This window comes from Triticum aestivum, chromosome 5B (genome assembly GCF_018294505.1).
Source record: "Triticum aestivum cultivar Chinese Spring chromosome 5B, IWGSC CS RefSeq v2.1, whole genome shotgun sequence".
NCBI classification, from domain to species: Eukaryota; Viridiplantae; Streptophyta; class Magnoliopsida; order Poales; family Poaceae; genus Triticum; species Triticum aestivum.
In genome coordinates this window covers 506843171-506853101 of record NC_057807.1, presented here as the reverse complement: position 1 = coordinate 506853101, position 9931 = coordinate 506843171, and the positions used below count along the sequence as shown (strand labels likewise).

The window sequence follows — 9931 nt, the reverse complement described above, 5'->3', positions numbered from 1 at the left end:
GAGGTTGGGCAAGTTTTCCCAGATAAGAAGTCTGCTTACCAGGCAATGGGTAGCTATGCAATCGGCATCCACCGCCAGCATAGAGTGAAGCAGTCTGATAAAAAAGAGTTGAAGGTCATATGCATCCACACCGCGAAAGGTTGCCGCGGAAGAGTTCTCGCTAGACTGAAGCCTGGGGTATGTCAGTCATGGCATATCACAAAAATAGTGGAGCATACCTGTGAGCAAACTGGGACTCTTTCAGATCACTGCAATGTGACAGCAAAATTTGTGGCACAGACGATGGAAACAATTGTGCAGGGAAGTCTCAACATTAGTGTTAAAGCTCTGCAAAAAGATGCAGAGGATCTAATTGGATTCCCTGTTAGCTACATCAAGGCTAGGCGTGCGAAGGAAAATATATTTAAGAACTTGTATGGTACCTATAAGGAGGCATATTCTTATGCCTCTAGAATGCTTCATCAAATAGCAAATGCTAATAGGGGAACTCAAGTTTGGCGGAGAGAACGTCCAAACCCAATGAACCCGGGTGAGCTAATCCTGGACCGCTTATTCTGGGCATTCGCCCAGACTATACAAGCCTTCAAGCACTGTCGCCCGGTATTATCTGTTGATGGTACCTTTCTCACTGGAAAGTACAAGGGCACACTATTGGTGGCGATTGCAGCGGATGCAAATAATCAGCTTCTTCCTATTGCATATGCATTGGTCGAGAGCGAGAACAAAGATAGCTGGTTGTGGTTCCTGAGCTGCGTGAAGATTGGTGTCGTGAAAGAGCGTAAAGGTGTTTGCATCATTTCTGATCGCAACACTGGATTATTAAGCGCTCTTGAAATAATTAAGGCGTCGGAAGAAGAGTGGGGCTGGCCCGATCTAGAGGGAAGGTGGTGCATGAGGCATTTGGCAACAAACTTTTACTCCAAATTCAAAAACAAGGATTGGTTCAAGTTATTCAAGATGATGTGCATGCAAAAAACTGAAGCCAAAATGAATGCGATATGGGCAGGTATCAATGGTGAGATCGACCGCGCGGCCTTGCCGCAGAGAGAAGACCGGAGGGGTCGTAGGACGGCCATAAATTTGAGCCAGTGGATCACCGAGAATTGCCCTCGTTTGGAGAAGTGGGCGCAGGCTCACGACACCGGGGCTCGGTATGGAATAATGACCAGCAACATGTCAGAGGTGTACAATGGTGTTCTTAAAAGGGTGCGAGCACTGCCTATCACAGCCCTAATTGAAGAAATTTGGAACCGGACCCTGTCATACTTTGCAGACAGGGTCACCGTCGCCAAAGCACAAGTTGAATTGAACAAGCCATAGTCCGAGAAGATGCAAAGACATCTGGATGAGAAAGCAAAGAAGTCCCAAAGTCATGGCTGCAGGAAAGTGGACGCACTTAGGAATAAGTGGGAGGTCAATGTGCGAGCCAAGTACGTTAAGGGTCACCACAGAGGATCAAAAAAGCAAGCTGTCACCCTTGGCTCAACCTCCTGTGAGTGCACTTGTAACAAGCCCAAGCTTGAGGGCTACCCTTGCAGTCATGTGCTCCGGGCGGCTGCTGTTCAAAAAATCAGCGTCGAGCCATACATATCGCCGTACTTCAACATGTACAATCTGTACAACACTTGGAACGGTGAGTTCTGGGCTTGGGGCATTGATATGAACTACAAAATGTTGTGGCCAGATGGGCCGAAATGGGTTCCGAACACCGACTTGATGAGAACCGCAAAGGGACGACGTCAGTCTAGGCGTCATCGCAATGACATGGACCATAGCCAGATGGGAGAACCAAGGCGATGCCGCGTTTGCAGGTGTCCTGGACATTCACGCAAAGACTGCCCGTATCGAGCCAACAACAACGCATGATGTTGATATATATGTACTCGCCATGTCTATTTATATTTCTACTCGTTATGTGTACTTATATTAAATTTAAATTGATTCTCTTTGTATTATTGTACTCCTGATGTTAACTTCAGATAATTAATGTAAATCGTATCTCTTTGTATTTTTTAAGTTAATTTTGATTTGCATTTGTATTTCTGTCTTCCTCGTAATTTATATTTGTATGTTTGTGTGCAGGTTATGGGTGAAGTGCCAGTGCTTTTGCAGGGGCCCCATGACGCCGGCCACCGTTGCCACCTATTTTTGAAACCAAATACTAAGCATGATTATCGGCCTTTCAGACTTCGAACCATAAAGAAAACATGGCCAATACACAATCATTTCCTTGCTCACCTTGACGCTTATGGACTACAAGGTTTTGCTAGGCTCACATCATGCGACGACCAAGTACGTTCGGACCCATCCCTTTTGACATCCCTCGTTGACCGGTGGAGACCTAAAACCCACACCTTTCACTTTCGTTTTGGGGAGCTTGCACCTACACTGAAAGATGTTTCTATGATCACTGCTCTACCAATTAGAGGTGAGCCGGTAGTCTCTCCACGAGTGTCTCCATCTTGGGCATTAGATATAGCAGCCCATCTTGGGATGGAAATGCCAGAATCACAACGTTCTGGTAACCCTCGGGGCATCCCACTCGTCTGGCTTCGTGATAACTTTCTTAATTTATCTAGCTTCGCCAATGAGGAGACGAGAAAAAGACATCTGTTTGCGTATTTGTTGTGGGTCCTCGGGAATCTATTTCCAAATTCACATGGGGACGTTGTTGTCCCTGGTCTTATCTACATTGCAGAGAATATGGTAGATGAACCTTTACCCGAGCAGCCAAAATACAGCTTCGGTTCTGTCATGCTATCTCATACATACATAGGCTTGTGTGATGCCACGCAAAAACCTCTTTCGCACAAAAAGCTCCATTACTTTGTGTCGCCTATGAGTTTCTACAGTTGTGGTCCTGGGAATACCTCCCTGTAGGACGACCTCGTATAGTACAACCCATATACCCATACGACTTTGGCGAGGGTGCTAGCGCAACTATGGCCACCAGGTGGACAAAGGCACGGAAACGTTGGTCTCCAGATATTGCGAAAAATTGTTACCCTATGTACCACCAGTAGTTTGAGATCCTTGATGAGGCAGAAGTCACATGGAACCCGTGGACTCAGGACCAGCTAAAAATGGTCTTTGATGCTCGACACTTCACACCAGGCATGTTGACCGATAGTGCATTCTGGCTGACTCGCTGCAACTTATTGTTCCTGTGGTGTGTTGAACCTTACAACCCAGAGCGTGTAATGAGACAGTTCGGTCTCTATCAAGAAATTCCACCACCTTTTCCCAGACGTATCGACGAGGAAACACATAAGTAAGATGTGACATCCCTAAATAGTTAGTGTCATTTTTAATTTACTAAACTCACACTTTGTTACATAATTTGCAGGCTAACAAATATGGGCAGGGGTTGGAGTTTATACGATTGGAGGGAAGAGAACAGTGAATGGGTACACAAGTGGGAAAATGAAGCGCTAGCAGATATAGTGCGTCAACTTAGGTATATTTTATGTACATTATTTTTTTACGATGATCATACGATGCGTGAAGATGCTTTGCTTTCATCACAATAGTTTATGTAATTATTTAATTTCGCAGACCGTATGATGGAAGTACAGATCAAGCGTACAAGCAGTGATATTGCATGAACACACGTGCTAGCCTGGCCAGTCAGCCAGCTACTATACCAACACATCTCACACAAGAGGAGCAGGCGCGGAGACATGTTGAGCTGCATGCAGCTTACTATCGTGACCACCTGGTAATCACTTGTAACTTTTTTAGGTCCATCATTTCATAATCATTTGAACTAAATAACATCCAAATATTGTTCAACTTGAAAATGTCAACGAAGTAGGCCAGATGGATACGGATAGCATGCCGGCCCAGGGCCCATATCGCAAGACATTCCAGAAACTTTTGCAACAATTCGTGGCAAAGAAGTTCAGATGCGGTAGAGGTGACGACGTTGCCACTGGAGCATACATGCCGGTAGCAAGGTCAGCCAGACCGAGTGCGGCACCGTCGTCCAGACCGAGCGAGGCGCGTATGAGCCATGAGCAATGGGGGGAGGGTCCGAGTACTAGAACGACATTGCCACGACATGACTCATCTCTGCCGCTGCATCGCTCTTCTTCGATGCAGCTTCGTCAGGGGCAGACATCTCAGGACCATGGCACGGGCTTGGATTCGATGCCCGAGCAGTTTCTTTCCCCTAACCCATATGCGTATACAGGATATGATGCATACACCCAAGGTGAGGGATCTCAGCCGTATCTCTCCACGCGAGGGATCCCCATGCCCGAGGAGACTCATGTACCAGATTTAAACCAGCACCACGTACAATGGCCAGACAGTATAGGAGAGGGATATGCTCAGGTAGTCATGTTTACATTTCAATGCATTTACAATGATATCATATATTATCCTCTAACAGTTTGTTTAAAATGTTTCTATGTGCAGGACACACCTGATGTTAATTGGGGCGATGAGAACACCCAACGCGGCGTCAACACAGGCCTCCGGGGAGCATCACATGATCATGGCGTCAACACAGGCCTCCGGGGAGCATCACATGATCTTGGCGACACGGTTACATCATTAGTTACAGAGTTCTTCGGAGGGGACGTTATTGGCCCATCTTTTATCCCCCCGGAGTCACAACCATACGCCTACAATTACGCTTCAGGTTCGCAACAAGGATTCGCGACTCCACCACCTACGCAGGACTCGCAGACACATGAAGCCGAATTGGAGTACGGCCGCGGTCTTCGTGTGCCCCGGCCACCTAATCGCTTGTCGCCTTCCGGTCGTAAGGAAAGGCCAGGTGGTCGTCGTAAAGTAGGGTGATTCATCTATGCACGTGCGCGACCCATTGTATCTACATATGTGTGTATCAGACTTTTCAATTTGAACATCTATGTATGCTGAAATAAAAATGCACCAGTCAGGAACAATTTTTCCCGCCTATATCTCCCGCCATACTATCCCGCTCCACTCTTTTGCTTATGTTAGGCCGAAATGAATTTTTTTTAAAATTTTGGCTGATGAATACTGTGCAACCATTGCCCGTCTTAGACATTGAAAAAAATATATTTTCAAGCAACGCTTTCCCCTCAATATTTTCCCGCAAACGCTTTCCCTCCATATGTTCCGCCACCCGTTTCCCGCCAACCCCTTCCCGCCATATCTTCCTGCCACCCGTTTCCCGCCATATGTTCCCGCCAACCCTTTCCCTCCATACCGCAGTCGTTCTTTCCCGCCATTTTCTCCTCTTTACCTATAAAACCCCCTTCAGACGGAGGTGGATAAGCATTCGAGTGTAGTGTAGTCGAGATGTCCCATTATCCTTTCGATCGTAGTTTTCACCCTGGGATGAGTAGCACTCTTCTGAGGCTAGCTACCGATTTCAGGATGGACAATAGGATAGTTCCATGGGACGATCTCACCGGTAGTGACACCATAATGAATGAGTTGGCTCACCAATTACGTAGGTCTGGGTGGCCTGAAAGGACCTATGAGGAGGTACGTAAAGAACTTCTTAGGTTGGATGCAAGGTGGAAGAAGGTTGTGGAGCCGAAGAGTGAAACTTTTAGAAGGACTGCAGAAAACCATCCATTTTTATGGACTGAGGAGAGCGAGGACGAAGATGATATCTTCATGCCGCCGCTTCCGGGTTCTGCATCGTCAAAGGGCAAGAGTTCTGCATCGTCCAAGGGCAAGAGTACTGCATCCTCGAAGGGCAAGAGTTCTTCATCGTCCAAGGGTAAGAGTTCTGCATCCTCGAAGGGCAAGAGTTCTGCATCGACGGAGGATGACGATGATGCCTTCATGTAGTTTTTAAGCTGTATTCCAGTTGTACCGTTTAATTCAGATGTACTTGCATTATTAGTTTGTACTCTCTTATTGTAAGGCATTATGTTCTATCTTAATTTCATTTTATAGTTGTTGCACGATGCTCGATAATTAGTGGAGGGAAAGAAAATGCCACTACTTTATTCTAAAACTATATATTTTTTCCATCACGACAAGGTACAACTGAAAATAAGATACAACACGACAAGGTACAACTGAAAATAAGATACATCGTAGAATTTAAATAAAGCTACATTTAACTACTGAAATGAAGCTACATTAAACTGCAGAAATAAAGATACAAATGATTGCGAAATTTAAAATACTACCACAGGAATCTACTGAGTCCAACGTGGATATTTTCCTTTTCCATCGCCAGCTTCTTCTGCTGCCTTGGCCTGACGAGCCCTTTCTTTCTTTCTCTGCCTCTCCGCCTCACGAGCCTCCTTTCGCTGTCGTTCCTGCTCCTCCATGCGACGAGCCTCTTCCCTGTTTTTCTTTCCCATTTCCTCAAAAAAACGGTGTTGCTCCGCATAGTATTCTTTTAACTCTCTCTCTTGCTCTGCTTTCTCCTCAGCTTCCGCCTTCTCGCGTCGCTCTTCCGCAAATAAACTATTCCACGCACGGCGACTTCTTTCACGAATCTCAGTCACTGCCCAAGCCGGCTTCTCCGTGTCAATCCAACGATAGTACATGCACAGAGGCGGAGGAGACTACAACAAGAAACAAGAATGTTACTAAAGAATCAATGAAAATACCAACAATATCTATTCGTGATGGTTAAACCATACCGGAGGCTTGTCGTACTCTGAAATAGCTACGGCAGGATCTTCCTCATAATTGGCGCACATGAAAAACTTCATGCCCAACCAATCTGAAAAATCCGTCACCTCCTTCACCTTGCAAAGATCGCCACACCAACACCGCAGGACTGCCACCCCAGGAGGCAAACTTGCAGTCTTCATTTTCCTCGGCCTAATGCTTTGATCCGAACAAGGCAAACTCATATCGACTGAAAAAAATGTGTACACACTTTGCGCACTGGCGATTTCTAGGATGGCTGGACGAGAGCCTCGGTGTCTTCTTTTATAGGCTCAGACGATTAATGATGGCGAGAAAATAAGCGAGAACAGAGGAAATTAGGCGGGATATTTTAGGATCCCTGTAGTGTCGGCACTACAGAACCAAAAGCAGGCATCAGTGTCCATATCACCGCGCGGAAATCACGCTCTTGGGTGCTGTCACCTCACCTGCAGCAGCAATTTTCAAAGCATGGGAATGAGCGCCATTTGCCACAGTTCTCATGTCGGTCACACTGCAGATCCACACTGCAAGGAATCAGCCCAGTTTGCAACAGCGAGCCCGTGAAATTAGCACACCGCATCGGATTCCCGCTCAATCATGAAAATCAGCATCATTAGCAACAAGCAATCACATACACGTGGGAATCAACGCCATTTACTACAGTGCTCATGTCGGCCCGGGAATCAGCGCGCGCATGCAGCAACGGCCGCCTGCGCTAGTGGCGGCGGGGCCCACGCCTCGGCAACCGAGCAGCACCAGCTGTCGGCCAGCACTGTCAGCCAGGTGAGGCCGCCTCAGGCTGTGGCGGCGAGGCCCACTGGCGGGGCCCGCTCGCAGCAGGGCCTGTCGGCCAGGCAGCGACCGCGCCAGGGCTGGCCGCCTCGCCCGGTGGCGGCAGGGCCCACCTGGCCCGCCCCGTTCCGTCGCGGCGCGACGCACTATGGGGAATCCGTTCGGCTGGGGTGGCCGCCTCCTGCGGTGGCGGCTGGGCCCGCCGCCTCCTGGCGTGGCGGCAGGTGTCACGTGTCGCCTGCCGCGCCTGCCGCCACTGCTGAGGGGGTTCTTTTTGTCAAATTGATCCAGAGATAGTCTCTTTTGTCAATTCATCTCGGTAGGGGGTCCTTTTGGACAAAAAATCAGGTTTAAACGGTGTTCCTTCTGAATGAAAATGGCATGCAATGTTTTATCGACATTTTGATACTTACTTTTATTTTCCTGAGTTCATGTGAATTGTTATATATTTTTAAAGTAATGCTTAAATGGCTACCTGAAGTGCTTTTCGAGGCAAAACTTAGCAGACCAAACTAGATGCAAAAACCCACGGATGAGCGCCAACGAAGCTCATGGATGCAATTTCCTTCTACTATCCTTAGGCATAATTAAGTATAGAAAATATGAAATTTAGATATTTAACTGGCGTTGACGTGATTATACATCACATGATTTTGTACCTAAAATCGATGTCGCAATATTTAGAAATACGCGAAATCATATCTCGTATTAAGAAATCATCCTAAGAAATCCTACTTCAGTATGTACATCTATTGGATCATATTATTTACGCAAATGATTTGTCATTCACGAGAAATACACATGAATGTCATACGTAAATTTTAAAACACATAAATTGGTTTATGCCATATTAATAATGTAACTAATTTAGAGAAACTATATATATTTTTACAATAGAAACGTGTCAACTTATAAATTATCATGGGGCATAGTACAAACAATATAATATTTAAATACTATATATCACAATATTGTTATTCTAAAATCACGAGATGTCGAAATATAAAGAAAAATAATACGTCAAGATGTACATACACATGTATCTCGCAAAAAAATACACGTGCTGCCAAATTTATTTTAAACGATCATACATGAATCAAAGTGTCAACTTTTACGGCAAAGGGGAAATCTCTTGCTGGAAAGAGAGATCGCTAAATAAAACAAAGATATTCCCAAGTTTTTTCAATTGTATTTACCATATTAGTATTGCCATAGGTGCCCTCGCTAGGATTAAGTTATCCTCCAACCTCCCCTTAGCTATTGGGAGGTAAGAGGAACCATCTTAAATTGTGCCAACTTTAAATCATCTAGGAGTAAGAGGCATGTGACCATTTTTATAAGGGATTTTATGGAATCCTATATAGTAGTACTACCTAAGAGACTCATCAGTACTATCATATTTATCTTAACACATGTAGCATACCCATCTCAGCAAATCTGTCACATAAGCCCAAACTAATAATACAGCGCCTGGTCACTGACCGAAGTGACGACCGCTTCCTTTCTGCTTCTATAATAGGTAACCAAGTGATGTCCGCTTCCTTTCTGCTTCTATAATAGGTAACCGATGAATCAGTCTAGCGCTTTTACTCCCAAAACTCTCGAACCGGTAGTCCAAATGAACTCACCACCAGCCGCACGTAAACGAGGATCCATCCGGGGACCGCCGCATCCTTATCACCGTGTCTCTGCTCGCTCGATCCCTCTATGTTGATCGATTTGCCACCTTCGCCACCTAGTGACTCACCACACCTTCACCCCCCCTATTCCACCCCCGACGTGGTGCCTTGCTGACGGCCCAGTGCTTGGAGATGATCTACCAACGTTTCGCCCTGCCCGAAGTAATCTCTGGCGGTGCCAACTTCTCATAATCTCCCATGTAGAGGGTATGGGGAGCCCTGATCTGAAGTTGGGAAGCTAGATTCGAAGGTTTGTTCATGGGTTAGAAGTTAAGCAGGTGAAGTTTGCATCATATTTCCGTTCAGTGAATCTGATTGGTATCCATGATGATTCGTGTGGAAATAATCCTAACACACCTCAACTCGCCAAGTGCATCATCGATGGATCCCAAGAGGAAACCCTCCCCCGCTGGCCGCGTCGAGATCTAAAGAGAAGTCGCCCACGCATGAGTTTCTCTAAGAGGTGAGGGCAATGGAGGGTAGGCAGCGACACACGTTCATTGTGTACATGCCTGGACTTGAGCTACCGCTGCCACCATCAAGTCTAGGTTATGCCTCCTCACCATGATATAACTATTGATCCTTTTTGGGAATATACAAATGGTGTTTTCCAGTACTCTTCATCTTCTTTTGATGTTCTCAAATGTCATGCAACAAATTTGACTTATTCGAGTAGAGTCCAAGAGAATTTATCCATGTAAGTCCTTTCAACTGTGGAACCCTTTTGTCTAGATTTAGAAGAATAGACGCATTAATTAGGTTGCATTGTTTGAGCAATCCGCAGGAATGTTCATTGTTCCATGTCTTAAGTTAACAAGAAGCAAGTTATTCCCATTGACTTCCGC

General features: G+C 45.9%; 1 protein-coding gene across 2 annotated transcripts; it reads left to right on the top strand.

Annotated features, from left to right (window-relative positions):
- The first annotated feature begins 3598 nt into the window (after positions 1 to 3598).
- Positions 3599 to 4918, top strand: LOC123116637 (uncharacterized). 2 transcript variants are annotated; one of them, XR_006457138.1, is made up of 2 exons: positions 3599 to 3718; positions 4420 to 4918. XR_006457138.1 is itself a non-coding variant. In XM_044537575.1 (2 exons), the coding sequence occupies exons 1-2, from the start codon at positions 4096 to 4098 to the stop codon at positions 4804 to 4806; spliced, it is 627 nt and encodes a 208-aa protein (XP_044393510.1). In that variant the 5' UTR covers positions 4014 to 4095; the 3' UTR covers positions 4807 to 4918. The 2 variants fall into 2 exon arrangements, 1 of the variants encoding a protein (XP_044393510.1); XM_044537575.1 differs by lacking the exon at positions 3599 to 3718 and adding an exon at positions 4014 to 4335.
- The last annotated feature ends 5013 nt before the right edge of the window (positions 4919 to 9931 follow it).

What these genes read in the sequence shown, in the direction of transcription:
- LOC123116637 (XM_044537575.1), top strand. Translation starts at nt 4,096, where the DNA reads ATGCAGCTTCGTCAGGGGCAGACATCTCAGGACCATGGCACGGGCTTG. An exon ending in TAGGAGAGGGATATGCTCAG is followed by an intron (nt 4,336 to 4,419) that starts GTAGTCATGTTT and finishes TTCTATGTGCAG; the next exon opens with GACACACCTGATGTTAATTG.